We start from the raw sequence: 20,282 nt of genomic DNA on the forward strand, positions 1-20,282 counted from the left end.
CGTGAGGATGACAAGGCACTGCTGTGGGCCTCAGTTTCACCACCTGTAAAATGGGTTGCACTGCACCACCAGTTCTCAGTCGGAGCAGCCCGTGTGAAGTCACACGGAGCCCTGCTTTTAAACACACGGGCCGCCCTGCAGATTCCGGTACGCCCGCGAGGGAATCGTGCCTGTTGCCATGCTGAAAACACTTATTTCAGGGTTTCAATCCAACCCCCTTTCTAGAACATCAGGCTAAAGAGCACGGGCAGCCCACAATTCAGTGCAGTCAGCCGTGACCGTTCATAAGATGCGTTTTGATTAGAGAAGGCAATATCACAAAGGAAGTGCATTTATTAGGAGGATAAGTGCCACACCATCACAAGCGGGCACGCGGCAGCTTCACAGGAAAAAGACACCGTGACAGAGTCCACAGGATTTCGCTTCTACCGCAGAAGGAGTTTTAAGGCAGATGAATTTGAGGCTATGAAAACTACATCTGTGATACAGGCACAACATTCAGAAACAAGTCAGGCTCCAAATGTCCCCGTTCCCAACAAATCTCTCAACAAGTTGGTCGACAGCCACTGTCAGGGACTCAGACACAGTCTCAAAGGCAATTCAACACAACACCGATGCAGAGGGGGTCGTCCCGAGACCTCCCAAAATCTCGTGGGTAACACTGACCCACGGCGCTGTCTGTGAGCCTCACATGCTTTTATTTCACACAAATTTGGACACTGTCCTAGAAGAACAAATGCACATTAGGCGAGAGGAAAACAGGACTTAGAATCACGTCCCACAAACAGGATTACAGAAAACGAAGGCCACACTCGGCCGCACGGATGGACCGATGACCTTTCTGACAGACAGTGAAACGAAGCTTATAGAGATGCTGCGGTAAGCTCCGTCTTCCCCTCTGTGGTCACCACCTGGATTAGGCTTCCTGAGCTTGGTCGATTCTTCTCTGTGATCCAGTCATGGAAGGTTCTAGAACAAAAAGAAGAAAAGCTTTACATTCTAAAAGCAAAAATCTGGACACAGGCTTATCTTCACATTAGGGCCAAGCAGCAGGTGTAAAAAAGCCTCCAAGGCCTCATGGACACACATCCAGGTCCCCAGCGATTCTAGGACTTCACTGACTGCAGTTGCTGAGTGGTTAGGATTTGGCAAGATATTCACTTGGCTATTTTCCTGTGTTGCTGGAATCTGCATTGTTGAAACACAGTGATTTTATGTGATTAAAGAAAGATTTTCATGAGATCATCCTAAGAGACATGGGCACCAGTCTGGCATTCTGTGATGACCAGGAGGGATAGGAAGGGGGGAGGGGAGGGAGGGAGGGGAAAATTTGCATTGCTGTTACGGCAGAAACCAATACAACATTGTAAACTTTTTTAAAATATATATTTAAATTAAAAAAAAAAAACAGAATAAATGGAAAAAGAATTAGAAAAAAAAAGAGAGAGACTTGGGGAGAATACTTTATACTTTGTTATATTACCTCCCAGAAAGTAAAAAAGAAAGAGAAAAAATTATTATTATTTTCTTAACAAACACTTATGGAACATCCACGGCTGTGCCATGCAATGGAAAAACATATTAAAAAAAAACACATTACTGCAATAAAACACATTTGGTGCCAGGATGGGGCATTTAATAACCAGCTTTGTGTGGGGAGGGGTGTTGGTTGCCTGGGTGTTGGTTGTGGTTCAGTGTGTGCGTGTGTGTGTGTCAGTCACTCAGTCGTGTCCAACTCTTTGTGACCCCATGGACTACAGCCTGCCAGGCTCCTCTGTCCATGGAATTCTCTAGGCAAGAATACTGGAGTGGGTTGCCATTCCCTTCAACAGGGGATCTTCCTGAGACAGGGAGGGAACCCAGATCTCCCGAATTGCAGGTAGATTCTTTACTGTCTAAACCACCACGGAAGCCCTTTCACAAGGTATACGAATATAAAAACTCAAACTCTATACCTTCAATCTATATCATTTTTTGTCAGTTATATCTCAGTAAAATCTAGAGTCACACACACACAAAAAAAAAAAAAACGAGGAAAGAAAAAGGGTACAAGGCATTATTAAGGTTTAACAAGAGGCTGACAATTTTTATTTCTGTATTTTTAATTCGGCCACACCATACAGCATGCGGGATCTTAGTACCCCTATCAGGAACTGAACCTGTGTCCCCTGCATTGGGAACACATAGTCTTAACTACTAGACTGCCAGGGAAGGTCCCTGGTCATTTTTAAAGCATTAACTCCTGCTGTTGAGAACACGGTCCCCTCTGACGTCCCCCATCCCACAGGTGGGACTGTGGCCCCTCCTTCACTGGAGAGTCCTCAGGAGCTCCTGAGGTCTTTAGCGCCAGTGAGTGACCTGCTGGACCAGAGCTGACCTTCAGCTGTCCAGTCACTCGAGCTGCCACCGACCAGGGGCTGAGCAGGTGCAGACGAGCTGCTGCTGCTGCTGTCCACTCACTCAATCGTGTCCGACTCTTGGCGACCCCGTGGACTGTAGCCCGCCAGGCTCCTCTGTCCATGGGGTTCTCCAGGCAAGAGTACTGGAGTGGGTTGCCATTTCCTTCTCCAATGTATGAAAGTGAAAAGTCAAAGTGAAGTCGCTCAGTCGTGTCCGACTCTTAGCGACCCCATGGACTGCAGCCTACCAGACTCTTCCAGTCCAGGCAAGAGTACTGGAATGGGGTGAAGAAGCTCCTGCTACAAGCATTTAATAAGACCAGGGTTATGAAGTCAAGTGGCTTGGCACATAGGTGCTACGTAAGTGCTTGTTCCAAACATAAAAGTTCCAACTATTTCCCGATTCCATCTAAATAAAAGGCAGCCTCAGCCCAGAAGCACATCACAAGCTCTACAAACATCCCATATGAACACAGCCGTCCAGGCGGCTCACCACTCACTCTGCTGGGTGAGGTGGTCCCTGCTCCCTCATCATCGTCCGCAGGCCCAGCACAGCCCCCAGCCTAGCCCCCAGCCTCAGTGGGTGCTCAGCGAACATGTGCTCAACACCCCCTTAAACAGAAGGGTCTGGGGGAACTGAGATCCAAGTGAACACAAGCAAGCAGAAAGCACATCCTCTCCTGACCTTCCAAAGCCACTCAAATTCACAAAGGGCCTTGGGGGCCGAATATGATCTGGGGGACAAAGGACGCTTTTCTGAGGCTCAGCACTAATTCAGACATGTGGGCCCAGAGGTCCCACCCAGGTCAGTGGCTCACTCCATGCAGCTGTGCTTGTTAACAGAGAGAGCCAGTGTTCCAGGCGCCGGGCTCACCCAGCACTTCTGTGGGTCAGACATGGCCTGAGAGCCTGTCCCACTCTACGACGGCTTATCTTCCCGAAGGTCATCACGCACCCCCATTGTACAGATTGAGAGACTGAGGCCTAGAGGAACTGAACCACTCCTGTTGGAGGGGGAGGCACCATTAATCCTTCCAGCCTGTGAGGTTCACACGGAGTTGCAAGGCGCCCTTGGAGGTCAGGACCTCTTGGAGCAGCTGGGTTGACTGATAAGCCAGGAGAACACGGGCCTGTTCTTTCACCCGCAAGAGGGAGGCATGGAGGCGGGAGCTGCTGAGTCAGTGGCGTGACTGCGATACTCACTCGACCAGGAACTCCAAGGGCGTCCAGGAGCTGAAGTCGGCTTCGGGCATCGACTTCCTGTTCACCGGGGTGTCCAGGGTGACCCTGCAGAGCAGAGACAAGCCTGTTATGTGTGTGTCCCCACTCCCGGGAGACGGCACCAAGGGTGACCGCGCCGACGTGAACAGACCACTCGAAGCTCACCAGGGAGGCCGGGAAGCCACCCCCGGTCAGAGACCACAGACCAGCCCAGCCCTGAGCCAGCAGGCGCTTTGGGTAAGAGCCACGTTTTGCCGTTTTCTAAACCAGTCTTTACTGCAGTAAACTCTTTTTCTGCCTGCATCTCCATTCCCTCCCTAAAATGCGGCAGACTCATTTCTTAGGATTTTTTTTAAGTGTAACAATAATATTTCTTTAAATATGGGGGAAAGACAGCCTCATCCTTCATTGCATACTGTTTTCCAGGTAATCTTATGACTTTCAATTACAGAATACAGAATTCTGAGATGAATGACTTTCTCCAGAACTTTCAGGTCTGGGAAATCACTCAAAATAATAGCCTTGGGACCACGTCACAGAATCTCAGAAATGAAAGGTGAGAGGACCGTCCAGTGCCCCAGCACACTGACATCATCTTTCAGGACTAAAGCCAAGAGACAAGGTCTTTGGTCCAGAAATCCTTCCAGAAACATCTCCCAGAGTTCCCCAAATTCTCTTCCCACACCCACAGACCAAACAGGAGTCTTTCTTCCACGTTGACCTTAACATGACTTGAAAGACAGAGCTACAGATATTAAAATTAAATGTGTCCACTATTTCTTAATTAAGAGGGACAGAAGGACAGAAAATGAGGAAGACGCAGGCCAGGAAGACCCATCCCATCAGCTAAGCAACCATCCAGGAAAGCCCAGGATAATCCAAAAGCTGAACAAGTGTCATCAGGGCCTTTGGCGACTCTCGGGGGTCGAGGTGACAGCACGCACTCATCCCTGGTGTGGAGTGACTCCAGGACCGACGTGAACCCTCGGCGGGGGTCAGGCGTGGAGGGACCCCCAGCCACTTACGGGAGCAGGGCGACAGCCGCAGCACCGGGTGGCAGGCCGCTGTTCTTCCCGGCCAGGCTCCGGCAGAGCTGGTGAACTGCGGCCTTGGCCATGCCGTAGCCGATCATTCCTGGGAAACGAGGAGAAAACATTTCAGGGACCACCGGCCGCCACTGGCATGTCCAAAGGGCAGCATGCCAGGGTTCCAAGGAGGCCGCGAAGAGAGAACTAGGGAAACTGGGAAGGACATAACCTACTATTCACCTGGCACTTAATGGCTATCAGAGAAGCCACGAGGCTAATCCTAGTTCTACTGCTAAGGAAACGGAGGTGTGGACAGGCCCAGGCTCACACACAGACTCGTGTCGAGCCCAGCAGAGAAGTGAAAAGCCAGGCAAGGGTTCTGAACCCTGGAATCCATAACAGCCTGCGAGCAGCCAGCACACACCGCTGGGTGCCCTGTGGGTTGGCAAAATCAAGCAGTAGTTTGAAGTACAGGCTTTAGAGCCAGGCTGTGCAGGTTCAAAGCCCAGCCCTTCTCATTTGCCACTACAGGAATCCTGGGCAGGTTCTCAAGACCTTTCTAACCCTCAGTTTTCCCATCTGTAAAAATGGGGATAAAGTACTCAATTCTAGGCTCAGAACAGGGGAGGACCTCCACACATGTTGCCCATCATATTAATGTAAGTGCTGTGCCCTGGAGTCCAGCTCCCATTAAAGGGCACCATTTCAATCATATGAGACTGCTTACACATGGAGTCTAAAAAAAGTATGGGGTTGGCCAAAAAGGGCCCTCAGGTTTTTCTGCAAAACGTTATGGGAAAACCTGAACGAACTTTTTGGCCAACCCAGTACAAAGAAACGTATTTACAACACAGAAATAGACACAGATGCAGAAAACAAACTTATGGTTACCAAGGGAGGGAAGCTGGGGCGGGATACACTGGGAGACTGGGATTGACACGTACATACTACTATATATACCATAGAAAAGAAGGACCCCCTGTGCAGCACAGAGAACCGGACTCATTACTCTGCAATGGCCTAAATGGGAACAGAATCTGAAAAGCAGTGGCTATATGTGTGTGTGTATATATATATAACCGATTCACTTTCCTGTACAGCAGAAACTAACACAACATTGAAAATCAACTATACTCCAAAAAAAATTAATTAAAAAATAAACCACACTTCCTATCAGCCTTCCTTTCCTCCCACCAGTCAGTGAACGCTTGCTGACAGAAGCAAGGCACGTCTTTCTCTTTTTTAACTGAAGTATAGTTGATTTATAATGTGTTAGTTTCTGCTGTGCAGCGAAGTGATTCAGTTACAAATACACACACACATATACACACACACACATACACACACACACATATACACACACACACATGCACACACACATACACACACATATACACACACACACACACATATACACACACATATACACACACGCACACATGCACAGTGGTGGTTTAGTCGCTAAGTCATGGCCAACTCCTGTGACCCCATGGGCTGTAGCCCACCAGGCTCATCTGTCCATGCAATTTCCCAGGAAAGAATCGTGGAGTGGGTTGCCATTCTCTTATCCATGGATCTTCCCAACCCAAGGCTTGTACCCTTGGTTCCTGCATTGCAGGTGGATTCTTTACCAACTGAGCCACCAGGGAAGCCCCATATATATATATATATACACACACATACATTATGCATTCTTTTTTAATACCCTCTTCCATTAGGGTTTATCACAGGATACTGACTAGTTCCCTGTGTGATGCAGTAGGATCCTGTTGCTTACTCAGTCTATATTTAACAGCTTCTTAGGACAGGGCTCTGTCTGTCCCACAGACACACGGCTGGCAAGGTCTATCTCGTCTCAGAAGCACCCCACAGCACCCAGCTGTAGGGGCGCTAAATGCAGCCATCACAGCAACAAAGAACGGCTCATTGCTGCCAACACCCCTCCGCCTTCAGAAAACCACTACTTCCAAAGGTCGGCCGCTCCTAAAAACCCCAGCAGGTCGGCTGTTTAAAGTATAACAGCTCAAGAGGCACCAGTCTGGTGGGGGGTGGGACTCACAGCCCAGCGGAGCGGCCAATCACTGAACCACTTCCACAGTGACTCAAATTGCAAACGAGGGTCAAGGTCTCAAAAAGTTATTTAGAAGCACAAGAAGACTATTTCGCCATGCCTGCTTTTCTTGGCTTAATCAGGGGCAGAAGGCGGACCAGGGCATGAAGATCTAACAAACTCTAGCGATTAAAATAAACCTGTGGAAGGGCTGGGATGAGTTGGGAGGCTGGGATTGACATTGCATATACACTGCTGCCGCTGCTAAGTCGCTTCAGTCGTGTCCGACTCTGTGCGACCCCATAGACCCACCAGGCTCCCCCATCCCTGGGATTCTCCAGGCAAGAACACTGGAGTGGGTTGCCATTTCCTTCTCCAGTGCATGAAAGTGAAAAGTGAAAGTGAAGTCGCTCAGTCCTGTCCGACTCTGTGCGACCCCATGGACTGCAGCCCACCAGGCTCCTCCATCCATGGGATTTTCCAGGCAAGAGTACTGGAGTGGGATGCCATTGCCTTCTCTGTGTATACACTACTATGTATAAAATAGGCAACTAATAGGGAACCCACTGTATAGCTCAGGGTTCCATGGTGACCTAAATGGGAAGAAAATCCAAAAGAGAGGGGATGTATGTATACGTATAGCTGATTCACTTTGCTGGGCAGTGGAAACCGACACAACATTTTAAAGCAACTGTACTCCAATAAATATTATAACAAATAAATGAGTGAAAAATCACCATTCCAACAGCTTTAAACAAACTAGCGCATGAATTTCATCCGACCAGCCCGTCCCCAGCACTCTCTCTTGTCCCAGGACCCTCTCTTCATCCCATTCAAACAGCATGAAAGCAAGGAATCGGATGAGGAGAGAAACAAGCAAGCAGCAACCAGCAGCCCTGAAGGTTTAATTTTACAGAATTCTGTCCAACGCTGGTGAGGATCATGTGCAAAATATGGGGAAAGAATGCACTTCATCAAGAAGATAAACAAGTATAAAGAGATCAGTGCAGTCCCTGAAGACCGATTTCTAAACACAGCGCAGATCCTTATACGGTACAGGAGAGAGATCACCATCTCTTGGATACCGTTTATCCTCCAGTGGACTGTCCACAAATAAACAACCTTGGAAACAGGAGGGGAGTGGGGGCTTTCTCAGCGTTTCCACATGAAAAACTTTTCATTTTTGAACACCTCTTCTTGGGTTTTCAAGGACTATTAAGCCTGCTCATCGCCTGCTTTCAAAGACTTCCCCAGATTTTTCTGGAGTCTAAATCAAAGTGAAAAGATTTCATGACTCAGATAAGTTTAACAACATCTAACTAAAGAGCTAAAAGAGAAACAAACTCATCAACATCTGAAGGAGTAACTGAGCAAAAAGAAACCTGGAGTAAATAATAACAGTTCACATTTACTCCTGACTCTCCGCAATACCTGTCTTAAAGCATTTACATCCATTAATATGTTTGCAAGTCCCAACCACCATATAAAGGAGGTATTACTGTTTCTTCTCATTATACAAATGACAAAACTGAGGCTCAGAGAGGTTAAGTAATTAGCCAAATATCACACAGCGACCAAACGGCAAAACCACAATACAAAACCAACCTGTATAGTTCCAGATCCTCCTATAGTCTTAACCAGTATCTGAAACTATAAGCAAAGAATGATACTAATGGACCAAAAGCAAGGGTAGAAAGCTGTTTCGTCCTTCAGAAAAATTAGTGTTTCAGTCCTAGGGTTTTCTCTTTTCAATGTCAAGCTATTACTCATTTCTATATTTACTCTCTAGAGTCTCCGATTTTAACAAAAATCAGATCTCAGCCAGACTACCACTGAACATTTACACAGTGTGAATTACTGCAAGAACCATGGATTTATAAGATCATTTTCTCTGTGAAACCTAATAAAATGAGTGGCAAAAAAAATACTAATTTGTAAAAGCTTCACAGTTCAGTTCACTACATGAAAACTGAAAAAGATGCTCAAGCTTTCACCACTTACTAAAGAGGTCCTAAAACACTCCCCCCTCTCTTTTTTTCAAGAGTTTAATTTAGGTGGTAGAGACAGTTTCTGGCTCCCTGAACTATGTTCCCCGCTCCCTGCTTAAATCCCTTTATCCCAATCCAAAGGGAGAGTGAACTGTGCCCAACCCCTCACTAAATTCAGATGGTGAAGTCTTAACCATCCCCTGCTCGCACTTCAGTAAAAGTGTCAGTCACTCAGTATTCGGAGAAGGCAATGGCACCCCACTCCAGTACTCTTGCCTGGAAAATCCCACGGATGGAGGAGCCTGGTAGGCTGCAGTCCATGGGGTCACTAAGTCGGATATGACTGAACGACTTCACTTTCACCTTTCGTTTTCATGCATTGGAGAAGGAAATGGCAACCCACTCGAGTGTTCTTGCCTGGAGGATCCCAGGGACGGGGGAGCCTGGTGGGCTGCCCTCTATGGGGTCACACAGAGTTGGACCCAACTGAAGTGACTTAGCAAATCAGTATTATCCGAATTCTCCAGGAAAGAACACTGGAGTGGGTTGCCGTTCCCTTCGCCAGGGGATCTTCCCGATCCAGAGATTGAACCTGGGTCTCCTGCATTGCAGGTGGATTCTCTACCATCTGAGACACCAGGGAAAAGCCCATATTAACGAGGTGAGAGTCCCGGAGTGGGTCCCAGACACACACACACGAGACAAGCGGGTGCCAGAGGATTGTGGTCCTTGGCCAGCACAACCGTGAGGACCGTGAAAAGACGACGGGTGCTGCCCCTAAGAAGATGTGGGCCTAACAGGAAACAAGGTCCACCCAACTGCAAACAGCCCTGGAGGGTAAAGGGCTCTAGTATTCCCCCTCCTATGGAAGCGCTCAGCACCCCAGCGAGCGAGCAAGTGTGAGCGTTCCCATTTCACAGATGAGGAAACGGAGGCTCACCAGGCGTCCCGTCCAGGGCGGCCCTGGCCCCCGCCAAGGTCAGGAGGCCTCCTTCCTTGAGGTGCTTGGTGGCCAGGTGGCTGGAGATGGTGGATGTCCACACGCTCTGCTTCCACATCAGGTCACAGTTTTTAAAGAGCGCTGAGCAAAGAGACACACGAGGTCAGCATTCACAGGGAAGAAACTGAAGGGTGAGCTTGACCCCCAGCACCCGCCACTCCAGGAAACCCCCATGGCCACTCTGGGTCTGCAGGGAGATCTCACACACACACACAGCCCAGGGCTTGTGCTCAGAGATGCAGGTTCAAGTCCAGGCCATGTGATCAGCCAAGGCTCAGCCTCCTCACCTGTAAACTGGTTAGTGTTAGTCGCTCAGTCGTGTCTGACTCTGCAACCCCATGAACAGTAGCCCACCCAGCTCCTCTGTCCATGGGATTCTCCAGGCAAGAATACTGGAGTGGGGTGCCATTTCCTTCTTCAGGGGATCTTCCCAACCCAGGGATCAAACCGAGGTCTCCTGCATTGCAGGCAGACGCTTTACCGTCTGAGCCACCGGGGAAGCCAAACTGGTAAACATCAGCCAACAAACGAGGACTGTTGACAGACGGGTGGGACCGGCTTTAATTCAAACACTGCCCTGCTTTATAAATGGCGTTAGGGGACTTCCCTGGTGGTCCAGTGGTTAGAACTCCATGCTCTCACAGCCAAGGGTCTGGATTCGATCACTGGTCAGGGAACTAAGATCCCCGCAAGCCACATGGTGTGGCCAAAAAAATAATTTTTAAAATTACAAATATAAATAAAAGACTTCAGATCTTTAATTAGAACCTATATGTCTAAGTCAAGTTTTATCTGTGATAAAAGATCTCAGAGACTATGGCGACATAAAGAGGGCTTTCACGGACTAACAGTGTTTCATGGCTAAAAGTTTAAAGCCAACTTTGAAGACTCTTTAAAAGAAAGCTGAAATAGCAACTACCTCGCATCTGTTTTAACCCTCTGGCCTCGCCAGAGACGTGAGGAGGAGCAACTGCTAAGGGAGGTCACATCAGCAGCTGAACGACCCTCCCCTTCCCTGCTCACAGGAGACACGGAACCCAGTGCCCCCGTGACCCTGAGACAGAGCCCCGCCGATACAGAAGGAGGGTCTGCAGTAGGTGATGACCAAGGCGCTGCATTTCCCTGTTAAGAAGAACTAGGGGAAAAAGGGTGGCCCCACAATGATCACTTCCTGTTCCCCAAATACGCAAGAGGCCATCAGGTGCTCTGCCAAGCTGATCCCCGACAAACTGACAATTTCACATTTAGGTGTGGTTCGCAGAGAAGGAAAAGGAAATGGCCACCCATGCAGTATTCTTGCCTGGAGAATCCCACGGACAGAGGAGGCTGGTGGGCTGCAGTCCATGGGGTCGCCAAGAGTCGGACACGACTGCGCACACACACACACGCGTGTGCACACAGAAAATCAATTCCTTTCTAAATCACTTTGGCTGATAAATGTAGAAGGAATGACGGAACTGGAAAACTACCATTTTCCAAGCCCCAGTGGAATGACTGACTCAGGTAGATCATCAATGGATGTTTACAACCACTAGTTTTGGGGAATTTGGGTTTCTCAAGGTGTTTGGGAACAGGATACTCATACATGATGCCAAAGCACCATCTCATGGGTCACTTACTAATTGCAAATAGAAAAATGGACTTTACGACTGAGATCTATCTCCTTAAGCCTGAGCCAGCATCAAAGTTGGCATCACACTGGATGGACGGTGGAGCAGGCCGTGGGGTACGGTGAGGACTCATAGGGGTGCAGAGTGAGGCCCACATCACTCAGGAAGCATCCTCACCTCCAGAGTATTTAACCTGAATCTAAGCAAGTCTCCAGACCTACCTTCCAGTTCACAGGAAACACCGGGGGCAGAGGAACAAGGTAACTGATACCTTAAAGAAACAGTCTGACACATTCAGGGTGGGGGACATTCTACATGGAAACTGCCTTGGACCTGCCAAGCCTATCACAGGAAAGAAAAAAAGATTCTAGATTAAGAGACTCAAACAATAATACAATGCAGCACATACACCCTGATTAGAATAAATCTAGGGAAAACAGCTATGGAATAGACTGAAGTAACTGGAACATGGGCTGATATGATTAATCTTACAGAATTACTGGTGACTTTCTTAGGTATGAGAAGGGCATTACACTAACGTGAGAGAACAGCCTACTCCTTGGAGACACACACTGAAATACAGTCAAGTGTCAAAGCACTTTCAAATGATTAACAACAGCAGCAAAAATACACACACAGAGGACACGCATGCGAGAAAGCACGAGAATGCAAGTATGGCAAACATTAACAAGGACTGAACGGTTCTTTCATCTTTTCTGTATATTGGAAAATGTTCACGATAAAAAAATAGCAAATAAACTCACAGCCTCAACAAAAGCTCAGTTGTGAACTTCTGAATGATCTCTCCATTCCATTCACTTTCCCAGTTGCCAGTAAGGAGCCCTGAAAGACTGCGGGGGGGACCATGCTGACTTCGTCCTGTCTCCTTTTTAATCTCAAGGCCCCTCTGCCCTAACTCCTCTGAGCGTCCGTGCATGCTGAGTCACTTCAGTCATGTCTGACTCTTTGCCCTCTATGGACTGTACCCACCAGGCTCCTCTGTCCATGGGATTCTCCAGGCAGGCATGCTGGAGTGGGTTGCCATGCCCTTCTCCAGGGGATCTTTGTGGCCCAGGGATGGAACCCAAGCCTCCCGTGGCTCCTGCAATGCAGGTGGATTCTTGACTACTGAGCCACCAGGGAAGCCCCCTGACCTCCTTTATGGGAGGTTTTTTCTTCCTCTGTAAAACGGGGTGTTGATCCCCACCTTAGAGCAACTAAAAGGGTTCTGGGCAGCAGAGAGGAAAGCATCCAGCCTGGCACATAGCACAGGCCCGGCCCGTGCACCTGAACAAACAGCAGAGCAGGTGAAAGATTAACTCAGAAAAGGACTCACACTTGGACTTGGCATTGCCCCCAGCCCATCCTCCAGCCACGCAAAGGATCGCGTCCACCTTCTCTGTACCCAGGAGTTTCCCCACCTCAGCTGTCACCTGAAACAGATGGGCCAGAAAAGAGGCACAGATTGTCAGGTAAACCTCAACAAGCTGACGCCTGACGTTGCTATAGTCACCTCCATTGAGCTTTCACTTTTTCGTAAGTCAGTTTACAGTACCTGGCAATTAACACTTTGAAAATCAGATGCAGGACCAATTTACAATGAACATTTTGGACAGTAAAGCCTGACTGCATTTCAGTGTGATTTTCATAAAGCAACCTAGAGTCTTCTGAATATTCTAAAGGGTGGAGACGTACACATTCCTGGGATAAAACAATAAATAAAGTAGGAAATGTTTAAAAAAAAAATCACAAACAAATTCATGAAGCGTTCCACATTTTTTTTTAAAAATCGCCTAGGATTTCACTGCCTATAGCTAGATTTCTGGTTATTTCTTTCCAGAATTTCTTTGCCCATCACAGAATTATAATCTGAAATAATCAATTCTACTCTCCCTCCAATACAAACACCCCATTAACTGTAACTCCAAAAAAAAAAACCAAAGCCAAAGAGAAATTTTTTCCTTTAAAAAAAAAAAAGCAATAAAAAATAATTAATGGCAAAATGTTGGTAAGCAATGAATACATGGGGGTTCATTTTAATTCTCTACTTCTATTTGATTAAAATGTTTAAAGTGTTAAAAACATACACATGTCTTTTGTTATAGTTTATTAAAACAAAAATCTGAGTAGACACACAACCCTGGCCATCATCCATGAATCTTTTCCATATTTTCCTGGAATGGCTGAATGGATCATAGCCTGTCAACAGCTCTGTTAAGATCAAGCTTCTAAAGAAGCAGCTTAACACAGGCAGCAGTAACATTTCAGTCTCTGACGGCTTTCCCTAACAATTTCTGAGCCTCAAATCACTCTTTCAGGGGAACTGCCTGGTGGTCCGATGGTTAGGACTCCACCCTTCCACTGCCGGGGGCATGAGTTCCTTCCCTGGTTTGCGAACTAGGATCCTGCAGGCCACGGGGCATGGCCAGAAATAAATAAATTATTCTTTCATAGAGACCGATTTGGCAATGGAAACCAATCTTTCCTCTGCTCTACGTTCTATACCAAAATCTTTCAATTTAAGTAGATCCCTGACCGTCCCTTGGCAAGGACCTGACGTAACCCTGGTCCAGCTTGTGAGATCTTCCTCCTGTTACCCCGGTTCCCTGGCTGCCTCGCCTTCATTTCTAAGCCACATCCCATCGTCGACAGCGAGATCTCATCCGCCAGAAGCTGCGTCATCTCCCCGACCTCTGTACCCGCACACAATCTGCCCTCTACCTTTTAGGGAAGCACGGAGCCCACAGCAACAACGCTCCTGCTTGATTTGTCTTTTTTTTTTTTTTTTTTACCACCTCTGTGTTCTATTTTTATAATAAAATTAAAATGAGGCATTTTAAAATTCCTTGCCCTTAAATTCTTCCTTCTGCCTATCCAACCGTCTTCTATAGGTTGAGTTTTTTTCTCACTTCATCTTCTGTCACTAGTGAATTTTCAGCCTAAGGGAGCCAATTTAAATATGCCTGTGTGTGTGCTCACTCAGCCGTGTCCAACGCATTGTGACCCTATGGACTGTAGCCCGCCAGGCTCCTCTGTCCATGGGATTCTCTAGGCAAGAACACTGGAGTGGGTTGCCATGCCCTCCTCCAGCGAATCTTCCCCACCCAGGGATTGAAGATGCATCTCAAGTCTCCTGCACTGGCAGGTGGGTTCTTTCCCATTAGCGCCACTGGGAAGCCCTAATTTGCATGTCCTAAGGTTGAACTTCCTCTTCTAAAGCTTTAGAATCAAAACCTGGATGTCATGCTATTTGTCCAGAAATTCCTGATTGAGAGACTAGGGGATGAGTAGGTGCAGGAGGGGTTAAAGATGTTAAAAGCTAAGCTTTCCCCAATCTTCGTCCTAAAGATGCACCGTATAGTCAAGTCTCAGCTGTGGACAATTTCACATTCGAAATGGGACACAGACATCAGAAAGCTGCGGCTAAAGGAGCAGGAGGGACACTGGACCACGTCTGGAGGAGCTGCAGCTGTCCACGCCCAGGGCCTCCCTTGCGCCTGGTTTCACTTTTCCTCGCTTTATTCACACGAAGCTATTCTGCTGAGAAGCAACCTTAACGTGCAGTCAAGAGCACAGGCACCACCCCCTACCAGAGCCCAGGTTCAAACCCCGGGTCTGCTACCTATGACCTGTCTGAGCAAATACCTGCAACTTCCGTACCCATTTCTAAAAGGGAGATAAGATGAGACTTGGCTTTGGGGGTGTTAAAGAGATTAAACGGCCTACTGCAAATAAGACACTTCTTACGATGTCTGACACACAACAAATCCATACTGAGTTTTCCTATTAAGTCCAATAAAACCAATAAGAGCATTAAGCACAGGAATCATTAGGAGGCTTCCTTGGACTGCGAGCTGCAGGGTTGGCATGAAGACCACAGATACCACATCCTTCATGCAGCTGGTGGGAAGGGCTCTTCCAGAAATGCAGACCTGCTTAAGAGCATTTCAGATACTTATACCAAGACATCCAACGAACTGTCAACAGTTCCTCCTCGGGGGCACAGTCACAGGGAGAAAGAGGGATATTTCACAATTATCTATATAGCTGTAGAGTTCTGCCTGACTTCTTTATATTACACCTGCTCGAGAAGATTCCCCTGGAGAAGGGAATGGCTAGCCACTCCAGTATACTTGCCTGGAGAATCCCATGGACAGAAGAGCCTCATGGGCTACAACAGTCCTCGGGGTTGCAAAGAGTCCGACGTGACTCAGAGACTAACACTGTCACTTTCACTTTATAATTGGAAATGACCTAGTTTGTTAGTATTTTTGCTTTGGGTGGGAGCTCCGCTTTCTGGAACGTATCTTCAATAAATAAGAGATGGAGATTAAGATGTTCACCACAGTATTCTTAACATTAGTAAGTAAAAGAAGTTAGAGTAAAAAAAGAAAAATTGCCAAAAAAATCTTAAATGTACAAGGACAAACCGAAGAAACTGTGACCAATCCAAAGAAAAATTACAAGTTGACACAGAGGTTTATTAAGTGATTTGAGGAAGAATTCAAGCTAAGTTAAGTTGAAAAAAAAGAAGCTGACCATAGCTTATAAAATACGAATTTATCTCAACCTGCAAGACTTCTAGTATGCAGAGGAAGCACAAGAAAATGGGCCAAAATGTGAACTAACTAGTGAGCTAACTAGACATGGATCATGGGCTACTTGTCTTTGTATTTTTTCTCACTTTTTCCAAATTTCCCTCCACGAGCACAATGGCTCTCATAATTAGGGAAACAACATCTGAAAGAAGGAGAATACTCCGCCCATGGAGCCCTCTCCCCAGAGCTCCCCACCCCACGTGCAATGCTTCCCTGGAATCACCTGGTCGGCTTGCTCCGTGAACGAGTCTGTCATTTTAACCACGACGTTGGCACTGGCCTCTTCGTTCTCCTGCATGTCGATGCTGGCAACCCACTGGAGCGAGGAGAAAACACGTTTGGTCCAGAGGCAGTCAGGCATGACAGATTCAGGCGGGAGGAGACAGGTTAGAGGCTTAAGCAAAAACCCACTAGAGGAAGGACCTAGCAATTGATCTCTAGCACCCCCTGCAAGGCTTTCCGGCTTTGGCCAGCATACCCCTTCCTGATCCCCAGGCCAGTCCACTGTACCTCCAAACACCTCTTCCCCTTCCACTCTCACCTCTGAAAGCCAAACCCTGCTGGTGCAGAGATGCCCGAGACCAGGGATTTGCAAACCTTTCCTTAAAGAGCCAGAGGCTAAGTCTTTCAGGCTGTGATGGCCATACGACCTCTGCTGCAACTACTCAACTCTGCTATCACAGCTAGAGAGCAGCCACAGAAAACAGCCCAGGAATCGATGAAAGAGCCTGGCTGTGTGCTGAGAAGACATCAGTCGAGGAATTATGAATTTTATATAATGTTCACCTGTGGCTACTCTTCTTTGGATTTCTTTTCACCAATTAAAAATGGGGAACTCCTTTTTAGCTCTTGGGCTCTGTGATAACAGGTGCCAGGCAAGATCCAACCAGTGGAGAACTGGAATTTTCCAACCCCTGTCCCAGAGCACAAAAGGATGACTGTGGGCACGCATGTCAGGTCAGAGTTTGAATCCTGGTTCTGCCATACAGCGACTCTCTCATTCACTCACTCGGCAGAGGCTCCTCCCATGCAAAATGAGGGCTGTCAGCAATCAACTGGGTTAGTGAGAGAATTAAAAGAAATGCAGGATGCTACGGTGGACAAGTGGCATCACAGACCCAATGGATACGGGTTTGAGCAAACTCTGGGACATAGTGGAGGACAGAGGAGCCTGGCATGCCGCAGTCCATGGGGTGCCAAAAAGTCGGACACAACTGAGCGACTGAACAATATCGGCTGCTGACACTCGGTGCTGACTCAGAACGCTCCAGGGCCCTGCAGTCAGAAGGCCCCAGAGATACACATCTTCCCCACAAGCTTTGAAGAACAGAGCATCCATTCAAAACACTCACTGCTCTGTGTCACAGTGAGGAGGGTACTGAGACAAAGAAATAGCTCATCCCAGAGCCCCCAGAGCTCCCAGGAAGGAAGGGAGGGAAAGACAGAGTCACGGGTAAGTCAGCTCTCCAGATTCACCATGTGAAAGGACACCCACCGTACACCCCCTTCCACCCCGCCCTGAGAGGAAGCACAGCCCTTGCATCTGTAACACATGGATACAGGAGCCCTGTATTTCTTTTTCAATTGGAGAATAACTGCTTTACAATGTTGTGTTAGCTTCTGCTGCACAACAGCGTGAATCAGCTGTTTGTTTGTTCAGCTGCTCAGTTGTGTCCTTCTCTTTGCAACCCCACGCACTGTGGCACCCCACGCTTCCCTGTTCTTTACCAACTCTTGGAGCTTGCTCAAACTCGTGCCCACCTAGTCCTCTGTCGCCCCCTTCTCCTGCTGCCCTCAGTCTTTCCCAGCAACAGGGTCTTTTCTAATGAGTCAGCTCTTCGCATCAGGTGGCCACAGTATTGGAGCTTCAGCATCAGTCCATCCAATGAATATTAGGATTGATTTCCTTTAGGATTGACTGGTTTGATAGGGTTAGGGTTAGGGTTAGGGTTGGGGAATCTGTACCATTTTTCTAGATTCTATATATACATGTTTTAACTCTGTATTAACGTTACTGGAAAGACTAAATGGAACTATGAGTATGTAGGGGCTCTGATGTGCAGGAGCTTAGTGCCTGGCCCTGGGCTGGCAGTCCTTAAATGTTCCATGGTTACCACCCACCGCTCCCCCACCCACCCCCCTGCAGATCTGGGAAGACATCTCAAGACAGGTAAATGGTGGGTATTCAGAACCCTTCGAAGCATATTCCTATACTAATATGAGATGAAAACCCTGGCTGCCTTTCTCCCTGATCCCAGGCTGCTGCTGCTGCGGGCAAGTAAACCCCCAGGAAAGCTCCCGGAGCTACAGCGGGGTCTCTGAGCAAGAAGCCACTGCAACTGAAGACACTGTGGGCGGAGTCTCCACCTGGAATTCTCGGGGCAGGCTGGGGGCAGGGGGCAGGGTCCCTGGCTCGGTGACAAGCGCACCTCCTACCCATGATGCCAAGTACTCCAAGTAGTCTTTGCCAAACAAAAGGCATTTGCAAGCTTTCAAAATATCACATACAAGGGAAGCTAATGGAACAGGGGTATATATCAACAGGGGGTTTCCCACGTGGCGCTAGTAACTTGAAAAAAAAAAAAAAACACGCATGCCAATACAAGAGATGCGGGTTTGATCCCTGGGTCAGGAAGATCTCCTGGACAAGGAAACGACAACCCACTCCAGTATTCTTGCCTGGAGAATTCCATGGACAGAAGAGCCTGGCGGGCTTCAGTCCACGGGGTCGTAGAGTCGGACACGACTGAAGCAACTGAGCAGGTATATATCAATAACATATCTGACTCTATGGACGTGAATCTGAGTGAACTCCGGAAGTTGGTGATGGACAGGGAGGCCTGGCGTGCTGCGATTCATGGGGTCGCAAAGAGTTGGACACGACTGAGCGACTGAACCGAACTGATATCAATAGTAGCTAACATTTAAATAGCTTTTACCAGCATCAGGTAATTTACAACTTATGCGTAATGACACCAATTATTTAATCCTCATAACACCTCTAAGAAATAAATACAATCAGTACCCCCATTTTACAGATGGGGAAAGTGAGGCTCGCTAACATGAAGCGGTCAGTTCAGGGTCACAGGGCTAGTAACCCCAGTGGCCGTGAACAAGGCAGTGATTTCAAATCCTTCCCTCCGTGACCTCTCCCTCCGGTTCTGGTCTGTCTAGAATCATCCTCGACACTCCGGACCCCGCAGAGGCCGGAAAGCAGAGCCCCCTGCACCAGCCTCCCGGCTGCACCAGCCTCCCGGCAGAGCAAGGCCCTGCACCTCGGCCCGGGTGCGCACGCAGACGTGCAGACCTATGCACCTGCAAGTCTCGGGGGTTTCAGCGGCCCCCAGCTCCCTTCCAGCCCGCCCTCCAGCGCGGCGCCCGAAGGCTCCTCCGCGCCAGCCCGCCGAATTACCCAGCTGCGGGCCCGGAAGGCCTGCACGCATCGCGAGCCCAGCGCGCCCCGGCCGCCGTACACCAGCACCCGGCGCGCCTCGCCAGCGGCCGCCGCCATCCCTCCGCTGCGTTCGGCTGCCGCTGCTGCCGCCGTCCCGAGCGCGAACGCGGCGCCCCGCCCCGCCCCGCCCGCCTGGCCAAGAGGGGCCGGCGCCGCGACCGCGCCCCAGCCCAGCCCGCTGCTGCCGCCTAGCGCGCGCCACGCGCCGGAGCTCGGCCGGCCCCAGCCCCGCGCGCAGGAGGCACTCTTTATTCAGTAACGCCCCTGCGTGACACCCACTGGGAGACGTGGTCTCCAAGTGCTGTTTCATATTCCTTTGCGCAACAAGCCTGGGACAGGTTGTGTGTGTGTGCGTGATGTGATCTCCAAGAGGTGTGTGTGTGTGTGTGTGTGCGTGTGTGACAGAGACGTGGTCTCCAAGTGCTGTTTCATTTTCCTTTGCACAACAAGCCTGGGACAGGTTGTGTGTGTGTGCGTGATGTGATCTCCAAGAGGTGTGTGTGTGTGTGTGTGCGTGTGTGACAGAGAGACGTGATCTCCAAGTGCTGTTTCATTTTCCTTTGCACAACAAGCCTGTGACAGTTTGTGTGTGTGTATGTGTGTTGCTCAGTCGTGTCCGACTGTTGCGATCCCATGGATTGTAGCCCACCAGGCTCCTCTGTCCATGGGATTATCCTGGCAAGAATACTGGAGTGGGTTGCCTTTTCCTTCTCTAGGGTAAGAGCAGAAGGGAGTGACGGAGGATGAGATGGTTGGATGGCATCACCCGCTCAATGGACACGAGTCTGAGCAAACTCAGGGAGATAGTGAAGGACAGGGAAGCCTGGTGTGCTGCGGTTCACAGGGTCGCAAAGAATCAGACATGGCTTAGAGACTGAAAAAAGAACAGCTCTAGGGGATCTTCCCCACCTAGGGATCAAACCTGTGTCTCGTC

The 20,282-nt window shown here is 48.7% G+C and overlaps 1 protein-coding gene across 2 annotated transcripts; it reads right to left on the bottom strand.

Annotated features, from left to right (window-relative positions):
• Positions 1-265: 265 nt before the first annotated feature.
• On the bottom strand, positions 266-19,411 carry QDPR (quinoid dihydropteridine reductase). 2 transcript variants are annotated; one of them, XM_068975262.1, is made up of 7 exons: positions 19,307-19,411; positions 16,118-16,210; positions 12,633-12,729; positions 9,627-9,767; positions 4,646-4,754; positions 3,603-3,686; positions 268-969 (listed from the first exon to the last, which is right to left on the bottom strand). In XM_068975262.1, the coding sequence occupies exons 1-7, from the start codon at positions 19,403-19,405 to the stop codon at positions 864-866; spliced, it is 729 nt and encodes a 242-aa protein (XP_068831363.1). In that variant the 5' UTR covers positions 19,406-19,411; the 3' UTR covers positions 268-863. The 2 variants fall into 2 exon arrangements, with proteins under 2 accessions (XP_068831364.1, XP_068831363.1); XM_068975263.1 differs by lacking the exon at positions 16,118-16,210 and having other exon boundaries at positions 266-969; positions 19,307-19,405.
• Positions 19,412-20,282: the final 871 nt, after the last annotated feature.

This window comes from Capricornis sumatraensis, chromosome 7, assembly GCF_032405125.1.
Source record: "Capricornis sumatraensis isolate serow.1 chromosome 7, serow.2, whole genome shotgun sequence".
Lineage (NCBI taxonomy): Eukaryota > Metazoa > Chordata > Mammalia > Artiodactyla > Bovidae > Capricornis > Capricornis sumatraensis.